Source organism: Asparagus officinalis, chromosome 10 (assembly GCF_001876935.1).
Source record: "Asparagus officinalis chromosome 10, Aspof.V1, whole genome shotgun sequence".
NCBI lineage: Eukaryota > Viridiplantae > Streptophyta > Magnoliopsida > Asparagales > Asparagaceae > Asparagus > Asparagus officinalis.
In genome coordinates, this window is record NC_033803.1 from 72663254 (window position 1) to 72685028 (window position 21775).

Sequence of the window (21775 nt, forward strand, 5' to 3'; positions counted from 1 at the left end):
ACTTGCTTTTCAGTTAAGTTTATTTTTTTAGTAATTGGCCCCTAACCTAACCTCATTTAAAGATTATCTCTTTAATATACTTGGTATTAAAAAGTAATTATTATAGAAAAACTGAAAAACGTAAGCCGGGGTAGTTGATTGTACCAAAAAAATGTTTAAATGTGATTTATGTATAAATTGAAAACCAATGATGATTTCTATAGAATAATCATATTTTAAAGGTGATTTCTAGACGGGGAAAAAGCCTTCTTATAACACGCGCGCAGCGACAATCCAGAAGAATAAAAGTATACAACGGATAACTCGAGAGAGAATTAGCGCTTAAATAGTGCTTGGGAAATCTTTTCAGGTTTTCTTTTTATCACCCACTTTAATCGGGCCCCAATGGGTGGTCCATCCGTTTAGTTGATAGATGTGAGGCCCAGAAAACAAGTTTGGGCTTGCGTCCCATACCAAATCCTGACGCTGTTCCTGATTTGATCTCTGCCAAACTTCAACCTCGCTCGTGACTCTGCCTCTGCTCAACTTGGATAACGATAAATAAATAATAAAAAGCCTCACCCCTTCAGCGAGCAGACAAGCACTGAAGGGGTGGTGGGGTGGTGGGTGGTTCATAAATACTTTTTCTCATACGAGTCATGAAAACATTAAAGGTGCCATAAGTACAATATGAACCAACTCTCATAACTCTGTTCATAAATACATTTTCTGATATGAGTCATGAAAACATTAAAGGTGCCATAAGTACAATAGAACCAACTCTCAGAACTCTGTATGGGGCCCAAGGAGTATTATTGTTATTATTTTTACACTTTTATTATTATTGAGATGCAAAGCTGTTCGATTAAAGAATCTGAGGCCATGAATATTGTGTTCAAGCAGCACCCAGACCTGCGGCAGCTCCTTGCTTCAGTTTCTGCATCACCAAAAGAATTTACAGGAGTTTCGATCTTTCAACAGTCAGATATGCAAAACAGTGCCACCCCTTCGGCCAAGCTGCCCGCTCGGCCGCTCACCAAAAGAGCCGCTGCAGCATTCAGCACCTGCACATCCCGCAGTCAAACTAAAGCATCAGCTGACGCTAACTCACGTTCGAAAGAAATCAAGGCAAGTTCTTATCACATTAACAGTTTCTGATTTCTAGTTGTTTTCTGGCCTCTCTCAGATTTATGAGGCAGTCATCTTAGTTCCCTAGAAAAGCTACTGCTTACTCAGACACTCCGTATGTTTTCATTTAGATATCTAGTTGTTTCTGGCCTCTCTCAGATTTATGAGGCAGTCATCTTAGTTCCCTAGAGAAGCTATTGCTTACTCAGATACCCCATGTGTTTTTATTTAGATATCTAGTTTAATTTGACTAAAACTAATATCTTATGGTAAGAAAGTATTAACTGTTAAAAAAACAAATTCATGTTAAGAAAAGCAAATTCAATAAAATTAAGCCACTCAACTTTCTGACTTTCTTCTTTCTCAACTTTCTGAGCGACTTCGGGATTTTGACAATGTTAGTCAAGTGTACAAGCATTAGCAGAAGTCTCACACTTGGACGATAACCTTCCTTACAACAAGGATGTGCTGAACCATAAAAAACTATCTTCTTTAGTAATTCACACCTTTTTGTTTGTTTTACTTTTGATGACTCATCAAGAAAAATTTGCAGAGCACCCAAGTGTTATGCACACACTTAGTTATATCACATAAAGATGGGGCTTGACAAAGTTGTGCCTATGAGCTTAGACGCTGCGTATACATAAATTACACATACTGATTCAATTTAATTTTATTATGTTTTGTTCGTGAGCGTATATATGAACATTGTTTGCACGAATGTGGCCGGGTGAGAACATTTTCTATCTACGGTATCAGTCGGGTAGAACCTACTAAAGTTGATCTTCCCTAGTTACACCAGAAAGGTAAAAGTTTTTAGAATTCCTAGAGAGGAAAGACTAAGAGGAGCAGACGTGAAGAACAGGAAAACTTACAATAGCATCTGCAATTGATCCTTTTTCACCAGAAAGTACGTTCCTAAGAACTCTGGCATTGAATTCTGGACCTCCTCCTTTTAGGCTTGGAAGGGTGCAGCGAGGAATACCAAAGTCCACTGTATCAACAAACACGCACAGTTAGTATGAAACCAACTCAATCTCGACATTCCACAAGAAATCTGAATAACGACATTCATCTACATGAGAGATCCTGTTGCTCAACTGTCCAATTTCATTTAACTAGAAATACCATCAGAAATATCTACAACATAAATAGTGCAAAATTTTACATCTGAATATATATACTACTAAAATTGTATGAGTGAAATGATTCTTACATGGATCAAAATGGAACTTGTCAATCTTTGTTGGTGTCACATCAAGGAGATATCCGGGTCCTGCAACAATTACAGAGCCAACTAAGAGCTTATGAGATAAAAGCTTATTATAAATAACTAATAAAAATCTGTGAAAAGAAATATAGACTATACAAAAAGAAACAACTTAGAAGACTGCTCACCGATAGATACACATAAAGGATGAGATCTTACCAAGTGGACTTATTTCATCTAAACCCTCTGAATGAACTACCAATGCTCTTTCCATCCCAAATCGTTGCAATGCTTTAGCCATCTTCATTACCTAGCAAAACAATAATCTAGCAATTATAAAGGCCTTATATTGCCTTCAACAAAACCGTGAAGTCCTTGAGCAAACATTTACAAATAAAAACTACTTCAAAATGGAAGGGAAAATAGAAGTCACAACTGTATGAAGGACAAATATGGTAACATGACATCTGGCTCCCATCCTACAAACACCTTGTAGTGAAATCCAGGTATCCAACCTCCAAAAAAGCATCCAACTTCAACATATAGTCACGAAGATGCAAAACTGTCAAAGATAAGGTTTCACGAAGGAAAATCCACTTTCCAAATTTCGAATGGCTCTGTTTCATGTAGTGCATTGTGTTGCCTACTAGCTTCTTTATCTCATTCTTTCAATTAATTGCATTTTAAGGGGATCCCTAGTTTCAGATGCCCTTTACACATTTGCATGACGAAACTCATCAATACACTGGATGACACTAACACCACTAAGATATGATGCTAGCAAAAAACTCTCACTTGAACATAATTAAAAGAATAGCGACATTGATGTCATATAACTCATATCAGATGAATAGAAACAAGAGTGCCAAGTTATAGAAATTATCAGCAAAAAAGAAACTCACTATATCTTCATTGTAAACACCAACAACAGCATAGGGTACTCTTGCCGGATTCAACAAAGGACCTAGAACGTTGAAGACTGTCTTCACTTTGAGCTTCTTCCTCACTGGACTGACAATTTTCATTGCTGGATGATATATTGGAGACATCATGAAACCTATCCCTGCTTCCTCCACACATCTTCTCACATCCTAATCATTTATAATTAAAAATAAAAAGAAATAAAATAAAAAAACAGAGAGAAGATGCAAAACGAATTATTGTTATCTACATATAGATATTGTAAAATCCAAGATAATTATAGAAAAAGGAAAAAAAAAGTCATAAATGCTAAAGGATCAGTAAATTCATCACCTATAGGAGCCCATGATGTCAATGGAATATCGAGCTGGATATTCTCCCAAAAGATGACCAAATCACTATGCATCATGAGCCCATGATGTCAATGGAATATCGAGCTGGATATTCTCCCAAAAGATGACCAAATCACTATGCATCATCAAAAAAGATAAAAACAATCTAGAAGCCTTGGATATTCTCCCAAAAGATGACCAAATCACTATGCATCATCAAAAAAGATAAAAACAATCTAGAAGCCTTAATCTATGAAATGATATCATGCTCACCACATGTCCTTTGGATTTTCCTCCTACCAATTGTGACGTGTCTTTACAGGCAACATGAACCTTTCTTTTGAATGATCAAGATCGCAGAAGTTTGGATGCTATCAGAAGAATATACAAATTATGTGTTACCATATGCAATATAGGTTGAAGGCTCAAATTGTATGAGCTATCATAAATTTTACATAATTGGGATCTAGGTTCAACAAAAGGACTCACATTGGTAGTTTGACTATGATAGTTCTTTCGGACAACAAAAAAAAGTTGCCTATCAATGACTATTTTACTTGATAGAATGGATATGGAAAAATATAAATTGACCCAAGAAAGTTTTCGGGACAACAATTTTAAGGTTTTGAATAAGAGGTATCTACATTCAACACAATGAGGACAGCGTCGACACACCTTTCACTTTGTATTTTATTTTGTAGAGGTTGACATTACCTAAAATACATGTGGAATTGGAACATAAGCTCACTGCTCTTTTCATCCTTATTATGCATGAGTATTAGCTTTTGTTATCAACCGAACTATTGTGTTGTTATTGACGAGACATTTTTTTCTATGGTATATTTCCCATAAGGCCTTGCCGATTAATTTCCATCGTTACTAGTTATTGAAATGTAGAGATATTATCATTCATATCTGGGTGCTGGAACTTATTATTCATCATTGTAAACCTGCATTAACATTTAATATTAAAACATGAATGAAAATTAGAGGATAAAATCAAAATTTACCAATAAAGTCTATCCATGGGAGTGAAGCAGAATAATTGTTGTTGCCAATGAATTTTAGACCGTTACACGAAAAAGTAGGAAAAAGACCATGACTTGTAGACACAGATACAAGTGTCATACTATGAGACACTACTATAAGTGTATAATAAAAAAACCTGTCCGGATAGCTGCATATGCATATTTCTTCTAAATATATTGTATATTTGACTCATAAATATAGGCAAAATGGCCAGATTGGTATAATTTCTTGAGGCTTGGTGACAAGTTGGTATATTTTTTTTAAGTTTTGTCAGATTGGTATAAATTTTCAACTCCGGCGCCATATTGGCCTTAAGTTTGGCCGGAGTTACTGTTCCGGTCAGTGTTGATGGGATTTTTTGCATAAAACTCCCTTGTAAAAATCTTATCCTGCTCCTAACCCCCTCCCCTTCCTCCTCATCCTCTTCCTCCTCCTCATCCTCTTCCTCTCTCCTCTTCCTCGCTCTCTTCTTCATCTCAACCCAATCCCAGCCACCAAACACAACATCAGCAACCAAATCAAGCGCAAAGGCCATGGCCCTTCACGTCGCCAGAAACTTACTTGAAGCCATCAAAGCCCCCTCCTCATCTACACAGACACCCGAACCCCTTGCCATCCCCAACATCTTGCTTGAAGCCATTAAACTCCCCTTCAAGAAGTACTTCAACCTCGTCCTCGTCCTCCTCCTCATCCTCCTCTCCACCCTCACCTCCTTCCTCAGATCCTACCCTTTCCCCACCGTCTCCATCGACCCTAATTCTGAGCTTGACATCTTACTCGCCGCCCTCTTGGAGTACATGTTGTTCACCTACGTCATACCCACGGCCCTCTTCATCCTTTCCTGTATTATTCTAATCATGATCGTCCACTCACTCTCCAACAATCCAAGCATCATATTTATGGGGCTAAAACGTCCGTTAACCACCACACTCTTTGCAACAGCCTTCTACCAAGGCTTCTCCTCTCTCGTAAGGTCCGTACCCAGTACTTTGATGCTCATGGCGGGCCCTGATCCAATAATTCCGGAGGTCCCCGACGCAGTTCTCGCTCTCTTAGAGGGCGGCTATCTTAAGTGCTTCGATATGATTTTCGCAGTGAGCTTGATGATTTCAATGGCGCCTGAGGATGGGTGTTTCGGGTTGGAGGCTATATACAAGGCGATGGAGGTAGTAGCTGGGAGGAAATGGGAAGTGGCTATGCTTGTTTTGGTTGAGGTTTTGACCATCAACATGCTCTCTGAGATCTCAGACGTCGCGGGGTTGCTTGGTGCGTTTGAAGTTGGAGGGGAGCGGTATGTCCCGGCTTTAGTTCAGAAAGCGGTGTATGCGGTGGTGGGGGTGTTTGAGATTGCAGTCAGCGTGGTGTTGTATTTTGAGTGCAAGAGTAGAAACGTTAATAATGGTGAAGATGGGATTATTATTAGAATTGTTGATGGTGATGGGTTGGTGTATGAGAGCGTGCCTGATGTAGCTCCTCTTATTCTATGAATGTGATCGCCTCATTGCAGTCGCCCCATCCGTTACGCCCAGGTATGAGAGGAGCCGACGAAGATCAGCTGGGTCAGGGCTTACGCCTCTCTCGAACAGATCAAGGATCGATCGTACGACTCTGATTGCCCGGTCATCCTCCGAATTTGAGCCCTTAACTCCGATAAGGGCTGGGATTGGGTTGAGATGAAGAAGAGAGCGAGGAAGAGGAGAGAGGAAGAGGATGAGGAGGAGGAAGAGGATGCGGAGGAGGGGGAGGGGGTTAGGAGCAGGATAAGTTTTTTACAAGGGAGTTTTATGCAAAAAATCTCATCAACACTGGCCGGAACAGTAACTCCGGCCAAACTTAAGGCTAATATGGCGCCGGAGTTGAAAATTTATACCAATCTGACAAAACTTAAAAAAAATATACCAACTTGTCACCAAGCCTCAAGAAGTTATACCAATCTGGCCATTTTGCCCATAAATATATGTATCAAGCTAATATTCATTTAGAAAAGAACCGCATTTTAGTGAAGTGAAATACAAAGCAGTTTACTTTTGTCACAAGACCTTACATCCACATATTTATATGTTTTAACAGTTACCCTATATGTAAGCACAAATGGGTACGTGTGATGTTTGGGTGCATCAAACAAGCTGAATTTTAGGGGAATCCTATTCGCAGGACAAAGACTTGAAGTTCATAGAACAACAAATATTGAAGTATGGTTAAAAAGCAATCGATCTGCTGCTCATTTTAAAACAAACTTTTTGACTTTGTCATTTACTTGACTAATTGGGTGTGTAACCATTTCAAAGTTAAAGTAGCACTTGAACTTATACAATGTGAAACTAAAATCTAGAGAAAACAGCATATCTGCAATCAAATTTAATAAAATGATCTTGAGATGTGTGATTTATCATTAGATATCCAAGTATATTGGCCAGATGGAATGAAACGAAATTCTAACCTAAGGTTCAACAATTAATGTGAGCATAGCCCGTATTTTGGGTTTTGAATCTATACATTTCTTTCTACCTCCCCTCATCAAAGGTTTTTCTGTTTTAATTTCTTTTCCCAGTCTTTAGAATCTTTACCATACTCCATAAAACCTATTGTCTAAAAGATTGATGGGTATATTTTCTCTTTTCCATTTCTACCCTTTGATATGAATTTTAATTTTAGTTTCTGCCGTGTAATGCTATAAGTTAGTGTTTAGGGTATTTTTGTAAAGGGCCAAATTTCATCATTCCCTGTTCATATTATTTTTTCCTTGCTTTGCCCTTTTGCTCTTTTTCTTCTTTCACTGGGTTTGAGGGTATTCTTGAAAATGGTTAACTTTCTTTTCTTCTCCTTCTTCACGTTTGTTTTTCCTCCTTGCAACCCGGCAACTTCTTCAGCCTATCAAGACACGACCGTTGACACCATGCCCATACCTTGTCAACCCCCTATGATGAGATTGGGAGACATCAAAAGTGAGTGTATGGTAGTGGTAGGAATGTGTCAGTACTTGATTTAGAATTTTTTTTATTTGATTTAGATGTTAACAAATAGAAAATATTGCTGCAAATTGATAAAGATCTAAATGTTTCAGAGAGTAGCTTTGAGAAGAAAAGATTGGAGGTCGCTATGTTCTTATCGCAGGCACGTTTTTGCTCGACTCCGTCGCCTCCGACCTCCGCCACGACCTCGTCGACCACTTCCTCTCCCTTTCCCTCTCTCTCCCTCACCTTCATCCCCCAAACCCTAGCCTCCCTCGCTATGGACCCCGCTCCTTGACCTCTTCTCCCCCCCACCACTCCTCTCCGTATGGATTCTCTCCGACTCCCGCGACGACAAGGTCGACTCCTTCACCCACGACATGTCTTTCTGGCCCCTCGACCGCCGCCAATCCCTCGCCGACCAGGTCCTCAAGAACGACTACAAGAACCGCTTCCACTGCAACCGCAAGTTCACCTCCCACCCCAAACTCAGCCTCCACAAGGCCCACTGCGACCCCGTACGTTTTGTGAAGCCGACCAAAATCTACGCTTTAATATTTGCCAAAATTTCTTGCTCCTTTGTTGTAGTTTGGGAAAACATTCACGATCTCACCGTAAAATTCTTCCTCTATTTCTATTTTAATATGAATAACTTCTTTCAGTTTGGTTGATTGGATTGTAGGGTCCTTGATTAAAACATGCGGTCGTGGTTTTATCTCCCTCCCTCTGAAGTGAAACATTATCGACAACAAGAATTGACAAGTGAGGTTTCTCAATTTTGTTTATTTGATTTTTTTAAATTCATTTGGGGATAATAATTAAAATTTAACTGATGCTTTTGCGGGTTAAAACCTGTATCTTTCATCGGTTGTTGAACTTGTTGTGCATGATGATTTGATTAGTTGTGGGTTAAAGTCACTTGGTATAAGCTTTAATTCTTGTAAAAGGTTCAGTAAATGGATGGTGAAGATGAAAATCATTTGACATTATATTTATCATCTAATTTGGTTCATTTACAAATATTTAGTGAGTAATTTGGTCTCGTATGAAATGTTAGCAAAACTCATTACTGGTTTTAGCAAATTGAACAGGAATTGACTTGAAAAAAGTGGGAAATGGATTTAATATAATAAAAATTGAATTGCTATGTTTTTCAGTCATGATTTTTCCTTTAATTGTAAACTTGAATTTTTTTCTAAATATCTAAGTCCCTTAGATTTTAGTATGAACTATTGATTAATAAGTCAATGTAACAGAAGATTTACAATGAGTTAGTTTCTTTTGCTGAAACAATAATACATTTTTCAGAACAGATGAGTGAACTCTAGGCTTTTCTTTTATAAGCTGGGAGACATTAAAGAGTATTGAAAAATACGTTAGGCTTTACTTTTAGAGTGTAAACTTAAATAAAGTTTCAATATAATCTCTGTTTGTAACTTATAGAACCTATAACACAAGAATCAAATTCATTTTTCATATGTACGAATCACGACTTTCCTTTCATGTTCTGACACTAATGTTTTTTTTTATTAAGCTATTTAGTGAGCATGATTAAAGACTTGATCCTTTGATGTTATCATGCTCAAGTTAGTAAATTGTTTAATTACTTTCTACATAGAAAAGGACACGAACTTTGATATGAATATATTTATTGATGTATCAAAGGAAATTAAGATTATGTGCATTGGGCTAAAGGAAATTAATTGATGTGTAAAAAAGGCTTCCATTTATGACCCCTTCATGCAAGATTTTGAATTAAGTGGAGATAATTTAGGAATACTAAAAATAAGTGGACTAATCATCTTAGAGTTTTACCTTAAGTAGTCAAAGAACAATTCAAACTATAATGAAGTATGAAGGCTATTTTGATCATATCTCCATTTGGTGAAGTTCGTTAAAATCGACAAAAGTTGTGAGACCACATCCATAAAAGTGGTGGTATGTGAATTTGCTTTATATAGTATGCACGTGATGAGTGACTATGCAAAAATATATGCAAGAATCTTCAGTGAAAGCAAATTGTTTAAATTGATGTGGTGATAGCATTATCCCACAAAGGGATATTCACAGATTAGATGATAATGTAGGTTCTGACTATCTAATTTCAATGGTTAAATAAAAATTCAAGTTCTAGCTACTTATGGATATTTTCATGCAAAAGTCAGCAAAAATTAGTAGGCTGTTCAAAATGGAGACTACATCTACGGTATTTGTATTTCCTTTCCACAACATGTACACAGGTTTGGGCTATACCTTCTGCAAAAGGTAAAAACTATAATGATGTGAGAATAATTTAAATTAGAATGTAGTTTAGAAGATACTGCAAGCTAAAAGGAGTTCTGTATTACCATGCTGAAAAAGATATTTCAAACAAAGAGTGCAACTAATGTTTCTTGAATATAATCTTATATATTAGGAAGCCATGTCTAATGCACGAAAGGAAGCCAATGATAGGATCTCTTTCTATCCTTGGATACATTGAAGAAACATGCAAAGGGTTCCCTCTACTAACATAAGGATCCATATAAAGACAGCCCATGTGCGATTGTTTTCGAAAGTCATTCACAGGATGGTGTGTATAGACTTATAACTATAACTTATTTTAGTTTCTTCCTAATTCTTTGGTATTTAGTTTCATATTTTATGTTATTAATTTATTTGAAATTGCACTGGTATAACTTCATTTTTTTTTGCAAACCAATGATTACTGCTTCTGCAATGAAGTGAAAATGTTTTACATTTTCGCTCTTTACTCTAAATTGTTTTTGTAAACCCACTAATTTTGAAGCTCCTCTTGTTAAACTAAAGCAGCTTAAATCCCCCATGTTTTTTCGCGTCCACTCTCCATAGGCTAAAATCATGGTCAAGCTCAAAACTTGGCTTTATCATTTACCTTTTCCCGCTCTTTATCTTCTAGAAGTGCAATTATGAAATTAATGTTAATGGAGGTGGCTAAATACCCATATTGGTATTTTAATTCAACCCAATTTACCAACAAGGTATTTTAATTAGGAAATTCGGCGATAAGACATTTTAATTGAATAAAATTACCATTTAGGTCCTTTTTCTCGTCGGCGGCCACTTTTCTGGCGAGAACTCATCACGTGCGTTGCACGTGGGGGCTTAATCTGTGTTTAAGATGCTGATGTGGCTCTGTTTTCTGACGTGGCAGGGAATTAACCCTCTACTGTTCATCATCCCCCGCCTCTCTCTCTCTTTTTCTCCTTCCCGAACCCACGTCCACCGCCGCTCCTCCCCTCGACCACCGCTCCGGCCTCCGTCGCCCTCAACACTGCCCCGACCGCCGCCAGCACCTCCCTGACCACGCGGCCCGCCTCCAGCAACCGCTGCCGTCGAACCCCTGCGACGACCAGTCCTCGTCGTGACCTCCTGCAGCACTGCCCGACCGCGAGACCCCTGACCGCGCCGCCCAACGCCTGCAGCCGTCGACGGCCGCTGCACGCCCGACGAACTCCGAACCGAGCCGCCAGATCTGCTGCTGCCAAGCACTCCTCTGATGACGGCTTGGATGACAGCTTGCTTCTGTTTCTTGTCCTCTGATGAGTCTTGTTTTCGCTGCTCGGTCTCCGAGTCTTGGGTCGTGATCATGGCTTGTTTCCGTTTCTTGTTTTCTTCCATCGTGGAGGATGAACGGAGGAGTTTGTGTTGGGGAGCTCAAGAGGAACGACGAGAGAGAGAGGTAATGGAGTTTTTTTTTTGTTTCTTGCGATTCTTGATTGTGATGAGTTTCTGCGCGCTGTGAGAAGATCACCCACAGAAATGGATGAAGTCTTTGGGTTTATTGGGTTCTTCGCTGTTGTGAAACTTTCGGGGTTTGAATTCTTTGTTGGAGGGACGAGCTACAGACGGATTATGGCTTTAGTTCCGCGGGGGTGATCTCGCGCTAAGTGCGACGCGAGGCCGGAGCGGTGGTCGAGGGAGAGAGCGGCGGTGGAAAACGTGGGTTCGGGGAAGAGAGAAAACGAGAGAGAGAGGCGGGGGGATGATGAACAGTAGAGAGTTAATTCCCTGCCACGTCAGAAAACAGAGCCACATCAGCATCTTAAACACAGATTAAGCCCCCACGTGCAACGCACGTGATGAGTTCTCGTCGGAAAAGTAACCGTCGACGAGAAAAAGGACCTAAATGGTAATTTATTCAATTAAAATGTCTTATCGTCGAATTTCCTAATTAAAATAACTTGTTGGTAAATGGGGTTAAATTAAAATACCAATATGGGTATTTAGCCTAATGGAGGTAGTAGCTCAATACTTATCTTAAGCTTTTGTCTTCTTTCAACTTCAAATGTATTGATTGGTTTTTGTCGTCAATGAAGCTATCACAAGCAAAATTGTTAATTGTGGTGAAGGAACTTGCAATAGAAGGTAGACAAGCCCCCACTCTTCCTTGAGTATTAATGTTATCCTAGATGGACTCGGCTCAAGGTATCAAATTTACCTATATTTTCGCCATGTATAATTGCTAACTATAAGTCTTCTTTTCCAGATAAATTTTTATTTTTTCATTGTTTTTATTTTAGAAAATGAGCATAGATTTCTCTTATTATTTCAATTTAACTTCAATTGTGGCATGTCCTAGCTAACACCAATTAGTCTGGCAACTAACCTATCTGATGGTAAACTCTCACGTTGGATGATTATTTGAAATAGTGGAGTTACGCATTTGTTTCTATAGAAAGTATTAAGGTTGTATCATAGATTATATACATAAAATGATGACCTATAGTTGGCCTAATATTTTCATATTTTTCTGGATGTTTCCAGGTCAAGACCAGTGGATCCTCAATCCATGTCATATTTAAATTGAATACAATCCGGAAATAATAACTGGTAAGTATCATATTCAGAATTTCCTCAAAAGTAGGTACAATTCAAGTAGGTTTTCTCTCAGCTTCGAGGGTTCTAGACTTGCTTTACTACTGCTTGAAATTTCTTGGTCATTTGTATTTGAGGAAATCTACATGATTTTATTTCTGAATTCATTCTTTTGCGGTTTGATATGAAATATTTCATTCTTTTGCTTAATTTGATTGTATAGGCTGATATGAAATATTTCATTCTTTTGCTTAATTTGATTGTATAGGCATTGATATGTTAAAACTGTGAATAGGATCTCTTTTGAGGGTTTTTGCTTTTTGGTCGGTTTTATTTGGTTGATTACATTAACTGTGTCATTCTTTTTGTTCCTTGTGAACATCTAAGAGTGCCAATTCTTGTCTTTATAAAAATTAATTAATTTTCATTTTTTTGTTTATTACATGTCAAATGGAAGATTCATTCACTGATTACATAGGTATGTATGACTCAATGCCCTCAATTTATGATAAAGAATAACAGAATGATGTCTTATTATGTGATATTATGAACAAATAGGTTGGCAGTCTTAGAGAATCATTTAATCTCTCATTTGTATTGAAGGTGAGATTTCATACTTGAGTACATGTCCGTATGATATTTGTTGGTCTTAAGATTATCTTTTAAGCTTGTTTACATGCACCATAAGCTTGAATACTATATGTATGGGAAAGTTAGCAATAAGAGAAAGACGTATATGCCTACGAAATTATTTTACTTGAACTATTCCTCATCTATGAAGAAAACCCTGAAGGCCAAGAAAATTTGGTTATGCAGGTAATAAATGTATAAGTAAATTATGACATAAATATCATAAAAGAATGATATATATATCCAAATGAAAGAATGAGAGAAGGATACATAATTAACATGTGACTCTTAGCTTCCATAAGTTCCTAAAATTTCCAACAAAACTTAGCTTTATCAGCATATTCTACACGCACATATGTATGTATGTATGCATATGTCAGCGTGTGTCTTTGTTGCTTAGACCAAACCAACGCTAGAGAAAGACTTAAAAAGAGTTTTTTGATACCAATCTTGAAGATAACTAATCAGTTTCATGGTTGTGTATCTCTTCATCTCAAGAGAAATAAAACGTAGACCTCAAATGACCTAGGTTCAAAGTAGTAAATGTATAAACAACAAATTCAAGTTTTCCGGTCATTTTAGTCTAATACATTTGTTTTCTTTTTCTCATATGAAACATGTACTTAGAGTTCTTTGAGGAAAAGTAGTCATGGATAAATTCCAGCATTGATGTATAACCAATATATTATGAGTTAGATAGCAAGGATGAAGAAACATATTCATCTCCGACCATAGGATCACATTTTGGCTCAACATTGTTTGGGTGGAGGACAACGATGCATCTATAATTGGCTTTGTACATATGTACCTTATTATTTGTATATATGTTTATTTATAAAAGTCTAAATTCTTATGTTTTATAATTGAAATTTTGTTACAAACAATGCATATGAACACATTGTATCAAAATTGTTGCCTGTTATTATCTTTTTGAATGATGTTAAAACTGTTTTCAATATTTATGATAATTGAAATGAAATCATGATCTTGAAAAATATGTTACCAATTATTTTGTGTGTTAGGGTTGCAAAGATGTTGTAGAGGAGTTGGATTTTCTTCGATTTGATCGTATCAATGATGATAACAAGACAAGAGAGTTGGTGGATGCTTGAGACCAAATGGGTTCGGCAACTTGGAGATCTGAGAAGAGGTATGACAATTTTATTGTTATTTTATATTTCGTGTTTTACCCTCAGAAAATCAAAAAAACTCTTTTCTTTTTCCTTCCTAGGTCAATACCATTCCTCTACTCTCATCTAAATCCAATCCATCAACCATGCATATGCCCCTTCCCTCGATAGGGGAAGATGAAATGGGAACAATGATTGATTTGTAAGGAAAGGTGTCAGAGTAGGTGAGGGATAGGAAAGGAGGGTATGGGATTGAAATCCATTTGAGAGAGAATGCAGGCCATAAAAGGGGAAGAGAGCAAGTCATTGAGCACAAGTTCCTTCTCTTGAGCAGCAACAAGACCAAGAACCATCAGGGAATTATTTACTATTATAGAGAAGGTATAAGATATTTTATAGACTTTTTGAAAATTGGATTCGGTTCTAATGTTAACATGCAAAAGCTATGATCACATTTTAAAATTTTCTCAGCGCGCTACAATTTGACTCCGACCGAAATCATATAAAGATTGTTTCTTGCTTTCTTTCAGCATTGACTTCTTTTGTTCATGCAAATATTATTGAATCCAATCCTTGTGCTTTCCAACTTTAACTCTTGACACAAACAATGTGTATTACATCTGTTATCAAAACTGTTGTATTTTTGTGTCGTTAAACTTACTTTTTCAACATTTATGATTATTGAAATGAATATCCCAAATTTAAAGATAAGAGTATGCATTCTTCATTCTCCCCGCGTTACGCGGGGTTTTTTTTGCTAGTATTACATATAGGAGTTCCTGACGCATGAGATAAATAACTCGTCAATCATGTAACAGTAATAAAGTAAACATTTAAATTCATGAAAAATGCTTGTGCATATGTAAATGATGCATCTAGTATGGTACTACCTCAGGGCCCAAATCAATGCTGACACCCAAAGTTTCGAGCACATCAGCACTGCCACATGCAGAAGAACTCGAACGGTTTCCTTGCTGCAAGAGTCATCTTATCTGATAATTTTCTTCATTCATTCAAGAAATAAAAATTGAAATGATTAAGATATGTTTTCTAAACCTTTGCAACTTTTGCCCCAGCTGCAGCAGTGAGGATTGCTATTGAAATGATTAAGATATGTTTTCTAAACCTTTGCAACTTTTGCCCCAGCTGCAGCAGTGAGGATTGCTGCAGCAGTGGAAATGTTAACGTTTCTAAACCTTTGCAACTTTTGCCCCAGCTGCAGCAGTGAGGATTGCTGCAGCAGTGGAAATGTTAACGGTGTTAGCTCCATCACCTCCTGTTCCCACAATGTCCACCAAATCCGACAGACCTTCAACTTTCCTGCAACATTTGATCATGGCCCTTGCCAGTCCCACTATCTGTAGTCCATTTTTCAATCAAAACTTTCTAAATTTATAACAATAACATATAATAATAGAAGTAATACCTCCTCAAAGGTTTCACCTTTGGCTCTCAAGAGAACAAGAAAGGCACTGATGAGGGCCTCGTTGGCCTCATTCAGAAGGAGGTCAAGGGATGCCTCGGCCTCTTCCTCCGAGAGGTCCACTCCATGTATAAGCGTCTCAATCAACTATACACAAATAACAATACAAATTAAATTCAATTTAATCTCATACAATTAAGTCAGGGGATTCCATAATTCCAATCCACACACAAATTAGGCAAGTCATAATAGTGACAATATAGCAATAATAGTATAATAATAATCATAAGAATCAGGATTATTTGCACTTTGATACTCAAAATTTACACCATTTTAACTTTAAATACCCATAAGTTTTTTCTCCACCACTTTGACACCACGAAGATTTTTCCCACCATTTCATACCCAAAAGTTTGCACCTATTATAACGTTAATACTCCAAATTTTTTCTCGACATCTTGATACTTAAACTTTACACCCCTTCTAGCCTTGATAACCCAAACTTCTGTCTTTGACGCTTTGACACCCCATATAGTTGAAAAATACGTAAACTTTGGGGCACTGAAGTTAAAAATGTATAGACTTTAAGATATCACATATGCAGAAAACAAGTTTAGAGCGAACTTTGAGCATCAAAGCGTTAATTAATTAAAAACATTGGGGGTATTAAAGTTGCAAATTTTAGGGTACCAAACTATAATTAACCGAACTAAAACCAAAATTAGATCAAATAAAAGAGAAGTACCTCTTTGAATGAGGATTGAGCGAATGAGAGATTGGAAATCATGCTGACATTATCTCTTGCTGCTGCTGCTGCTGACAAAGACGACGACGACGATGGAGGCATCGCCGTCAACCTCGTCATCGTCATCATCATCCTGTTGTCGCTGCTTCTGTAGCTGTGTAGCTTGCTATTATGCGCCGCCGCCGATTTCATTGGATGCAAAGTTAAAGAAAAAGCGGGAACGTAGGCCGCCATAGCTAATAATTATGAGAACTTTCAGCAAATAATCAAGATTGAGGAGGAACTTGATGGAGAGATTTGTAATTTACAAGTAAATGAATAAACAAACAAATTAAAATATTTTAATGAATACGAAGACGAAGGAGAAAGAAAACATACAAATAAATTAAGAAGATAGTAGCAGAGAATGAAAAAGAGTGGAGGACAACAATACTACTCCGAGCTTCAGTGTGACCCCACTTGCCTATCACATAGTAAAAGAATAATGGCTACTGTAAGAATAGTATGAAAATCATTTATACACGAATCATTTCACATAATTCAAAAAATATCATATGGAAACAGTTGTTACAACTTAATGCATGTAAGTGTAAATGCTGTAAAATAGAGTCGTTAAAGATTCTCTAAAATCAAACTAAAGATCATTCATTTAATTAAATACCCACAAGAATTCCAATACTCCACAACTAGATCTAAATCATAAATTCAAACAGCTAGATCAACCTTAAGAATCAACATAATACACAACAAATAGTTAGATATAGTGGAAATGAAACAAATATGAAAACTCTATCTAAAACCTTTTGATATAGTATAAGTACAGTCAATTAACATCATCCAAAATCAACCTCAAGATAATTCATTTCTATCTAAAAAGATCTAAATCATAAATTCAAACAAATAGATCAACCTTAAGAATCAACTTTAGTAAACACATAAAATTGTCAGCTCTCTATCATACGCCGTTCATCCTTGATGAATACCTAGATCATCAGCACAAAATAAATACCTAGCTAACCTAAATAAATATATATAATATATTGTCCATCCTTCTATTATCTTTTAACTCAAGAAGAAACTGCATCAAGGACCTCCATAATCAAATTACTACATCAATACACCTTCAGCAGATCTAAATCAGGCCAAGAAGATATTTCGACTAAAAAAATCAACAAATTTGCACACAAAAAAATCATCACTTAAAACCTTAAATCTAACAATATTCTATCAGATCTACAACAAATACAACGAAATATCCCAGATCTGTTTAAACTAAGCAACACAAATCCTAAATTACCTCAAAGTTATTTTCCTCTTTCACCGAAATTTCAGCTCTGAAGTTCAAATAGATCGAGAATAGACGAAAAATTAAAGAAATAATAGAGAGATTAGGGTTCACACCAGAAATTGGAAGGAGAATCGCAAGGAGATGGCAACGTTCTCAGCGAGGGTTTGGGGATGAACCGTTAAGACTGCTTGGTGCGGCTGCAAGGTGCGGTTGGACGAAGTGGGCTGCCGGGTGGCGGCGGCTGCAAGGTGCGGTTGGACTTTGGAGGCTGTGTTTGGTTTGAGGTGAAGTGAAAGAAAAGAAAATGAAATGGAAAAGTAAAAGAAAGAAAAAGAAATAAGAGTTTTTTATATGTTTGGTTAGAATATTGATTTCGCTATGTATATGTCTATTTCCAGGTTACGGTCAGCCATGGAATAATAGAGAATCCTTAAGGGACCGTTTGACAAAGGATTAAGTGAGGGGTTAAGGAGACTTAACCCATTCTTAACCTGCCAAACACAACAAATCTATATAATGGTTAAAGTGAGTTAACCCTCCATAATTTGTCAAACATAAAAAAATATAGAAGGGTTAAGTTAACCCCTCTAGAGGGGTTAAAATGAGTTTAACCCCTCAAACTGAGGGGTTTACTAATACTCATATTTAGATGGAATAAGAGTTAACCCTTCTAATTATAAAGAAAATAGTCAAAATCATTGTTATTCCCAAACACTAAAACTGATCATAAGGGCTAAAATAAAACTTATTTAACGGGTTAATAATTTAGTCCTTCGGATTATCAAATGAGCTAAGTACATTAATCATTCTCTTTAACCTCACTTCATTAACCATTTGCCAAACGGGGCCTAAATGACTTAAATCAATGACACTAAGGGTCTGTTTGTTTCACACATTTTATAGAATAGGAATGATATTTGGGTCTGACATTGGCATTTTCGTAATTAAAGGATTCTAAATGAATCCTATTCTAAAGTTTGGTTCAAAAAAATTTACAGAATTGCTAATCCGTAAAGTGCTCAAAACAGTGGATATTTATGGAATCCCAAATCCTCTCCGTTTGAGAGGAATTGGGCCAAAAAGCTGACAACACTCCTCTTTCTTATTCCGATTCCTAATCTTCTTCGCCGGATCTGGTTTTTGAGAGGAATTGGGCCAGATCTGTCGTGGTTTCCCCGCTGTTCTTCTCCCGCCTCAACTCTCTATTCTTCGCGCCTCTTCTTCGCTTCTCTTCTCCGGCCGCCCTTTTGGGTTTCTTTGCGTGGTCGAGGCTGGTACTCGAAACCCTATATCTGGTACGCTCCCCAGAAGATCACCAAGGCCATGAAGCTCATCGCCGCCGCCAAGGTCCTCCGAGCCCAGGAGGCCGTCGTCAGCGACCGCCCCTTCTCCGAAACCCTGGTCGAGGCCCTCTACAACAGCAACGAGCAGATGCAGACCGATGACATCGACGTTCCCCTCCGAAGGTGAGGCCCGTGAAGAAGATCGCGCTCGTTGTCGTCACTAGAGATCGAGGGCTCTGTGGGGGTTTCAATAACGCGATCATCAAGAAGGCCGAGTCGAGGATCGCCGAGTTGAAGACATTGGGGCTGGACTACACTGTTATTAGTGTTGGGAAGAAGGGCAATTCTTACTTTCTGCGGCGGCCGTATATCCTCGTTGATCGGTTTCTCGAGGGCGGGGAACTGCCCACGACGAAAGAGGCGCAGGTTAGCATTTGTTTATGATACTTCAATGGATGTAATTCATGATTTTGGAGATTAATCTTGTTAGTAGTCCTAGATTATTGAGATGTGGTCTTTAGTGAATCATCGTTGAACGCTACTTAATTATTAACCTTGCAAATTCTCATAAATTGATTGTCGAAGAAACGTAAACTTTGCTTTACAATCCTTTATTTTTTATACTTCTGTGCTTATAATTGATAATTTAGAGCTCAACCTTGCTAATGTTTCATAGATCAACGATCAAGATGTGATTTTAATTATATTTTGTGATCAGTAGTTGTGAACTTGGCAATTGTTTAGAAATGCCGTTTTTTATGAAAGGATGAGGTCGATAACTTATGCAATTTATCACATACAGAAAGAAAGGTCATTGATTGTTAGCGTACTGGATTAAATATATGAAGATCTCTCCCGCCTTTAGAAGAATAATTCTTCAACCTGTGTCGCGTTTTGTCCTATTTTTATTGTCTAGCAGTGTTGTAAATTGTTCATGTCTTGTTGTTTGATTACACTCATCCATGTTGAAATTGATGAGTTTTTCTGTGTGCTTCAATTTAGATCTCAGACACGACAATGTGTAGTAAAAAAGTTTGTTTGACATCTATGAGGTTCCATGTTAGAACTTGTGACTATACACACTCTAGATTGTAAAATCATAGATGCTGTAGATTTGTGAAATTCATGTCAATATTTTGATTTTTGAACCTAGCTGAATTGTTGCAGGCTATTGCCGATGATGTATTCTCCCTTTTTGCCAGTGAGGAGGTCGACAAGGTCGAGCTTCTCTACACTAAATTTGTATCCCTCGTCAAGTCTGACCCTGTGATCCATACTCTCCTTCCTCTCTCTCCCAAGGGAGAGATCTGCAACATCAATGGAGTTTGTGTTGATTCTGCTGAAGATGAGCTCTTCAGGCTTACCACCAAAGAAGGAAAATTAACAGTTGAAAGGGAGACTGTTAGAACCCCAACTCCATCATTCTCTCCAATTCTTCAATTCGAACAAGACCAAGGGTGGAATTTGTTTTTTTTAATGCTTGCTTTTTTTTAATGTTGTTTGAGAAATATCGTCATTTCATATATTCCTTGGCAAATGCATGCATATCATATATTGTTTCATATTTCTTTAATATTAATATGGCTATGCTTACAATATATATTAGGCATTAGTTTGGAGCTTGTGTAGCTCATTGCTCTTGTGCTTGTGGTTGTTATTTGGAGCTTGTGTAGCTCCTCATTCGCATTGGTTTGTTTCTGTTTGGTTTGGAGCTTGTGTAGCTCCTTGCTCTTGTGCTTTGTGGATGTTATTTGGAGCTTGTGTAGCTCGTCATTCGCATTGGTTTGTTGCTGTTTGGTTTGGAGCTTGTGTAGCTCCTTGCTCTTGTGCTTGTGGCTGTTATTTGGAGCTTGTGTAGCTCCTCATTCGCATTGGTTTGTTGCTGTTTGGTTTGGAGCTTGTGTAGATCCTTGAGTTTGGGTTTGTGACTGTCATTTGGAGCTTGTGTAGCTCCTCAATCTCTTCGGGTTTGTTGCAGTTTTGTTTTGATCACCTGTAGCTCATTGACGTTGGATTTTTGAGCTGACATTTTGGAGATGGTGTAGCTCCTTGCTCTTGGGTTTGTTGCTATTTTGTTTGGAGCTTGTATAGCTCCTTGCCTTTGGGTTTGTGACTGTTATTTGGAGCATGTGTAGCTCCTCAAGCTCTTCAGGTTGGTTGTTGTTTTGTTTTGAGCATGTGTAACTCATTGACTTTGATTTGTGGCTGACATTTTGGAGCTAGTGTAGCTCCTTGCTCCTGGGTTTGTTTTTGTTTTGTTTGGAGCTTGTGTAGCTCCTAGCCTTTGGATTTGTGGTTGTTATTTGGAGCTTGTGTAGCTCCTTGGATTTGGGTTATATGCTGTTTTGTTTTGAGCTTGTGTAGCTCCTTGAGTTTGGATTTTTGAGCTGGCATTTTGGAGCTGGTGTAGGTCCTTGCTCTTGTGTTTGTTGCTGTGTTGTTTGGAGCTTGTGTAGCTCCTTGCTAGGCGAGGCAATTCATCATTATAATATAGTGTTTTTCCTTTGAATTCTGAAGTTGGGGGAACTAGTCGTTGCTACAGTGATTTTGTGTTGATCAGTGAGCTAGCCATTGCTACAGTGATGATCCCTAAAAAAAATTCATTCTGAACCAAACATGGTATTAGGAATTGGAGGGTTTCTATAAAAGTGAGATTCCTTTTTTCTTTGTGTGAAACAAACATAGAATGCAACAAAAATAGGATTCCATAAAATTAAAACTTGTCTATAAATTTTTTATGGATTAGGTTGGAATCCATAAATAAAATAGGATTCCTAATCCTATTCCTAACCTCTATTGAACCAAACATGCCCAAAAAAGCAGAGTTCCTTAAGAACTACCTCTCTTTTGTGGCTACTGCCATAAGGTAACATTTGTAGGCTTGCAGTTT

The 21775-nt window shown here is 37.6% G+C and overlaps 1 protein-coding gene, 1 long non-coding RNA gene and 1 pseudogene across 9 annotated transcripts; 2 read left to right on the forward strand and 1 right to left on the reverse strand.

Annotated features, from left to right (window-relative positions):
- Positions 875-17990, reverse strand: LOC109826935 (anthranilate phosphoribosyltransferase, chloroplastic-like). The gene is made up of 11 exons (XM_020393946.1): positions 17716-17990; positions 16315-16550; positions 15573-15716; positions 15343-15504; positions 15037-15120; positions 3220-3408; positions 2537-2627; positions 2324-2383; positions 1983-2101; positions 981-1043; positions 875-916 (listed from the first exon to the last, which is right to left on the reverse strand). Exons 2-11 carry the CDS (start codon positions 16546-16548, stop codon positions 875-877), a joined length of 1188 nt encoding a protein of 395 aa, XP_020249535.1. The 5' UTR covers positions 16549-16550; positions 17716-17990.
- On the forward strand, positions 7842-14675 carry LOC109824909. 8 transcript variants are annotated; one of them, XR_002242835.1, is made up of 8 exons: positions 7842-8068; positions 8233-8312; positions 11888-11996; positions 12336-12401; positions 12844-12864; positions 12945-12989; positions 14039-14166; positions 14248-14675. It is a non-coding gene; the product is annotated as an uncharacterized LOC109824909 (long non-coding RNA). The 8 variants fall into 8 exon arrangements; XR_002242837.1 differs by having other exon boundaries at positions 14049-14166; XR_002242831.1 differs by lacking the exons at positions 12844-12864; positions 12945-12989 and adding an exon at positions 9967-10412.
- LOC109826936 lies at positions 16908-20497 on the forward strand (annotated as a pseudogene).

What these genes read in the sequence shown, in the direction of transcription:
- LOC109826935 (XM_020393946.1), bottom strand. Translation starts at nt 16,548, where the DNA reads ATGGCGGCCTACGTTCCCGCTTTTTCTTTAACTTTGCATCCAATGAAA. An exon ending in CTGGGGCAAAAGTTGCAAAG is followed by an intron (nt 15,121 to 15,342) that starts GTTTAGAAACGT and finishes TGACTCTTGCAG; the next exon opens with CAAGGAAACCGTTCGAGTTC. An exon ending in CAAGTTCCATTTTGATCCAT is followed by an intron (nt 2,102 to 2,323) that starts GTAAGAATCATT and finishes TTGTTGATACAG; the next exon opens with TGGACTTTGGTATTCCTCGC.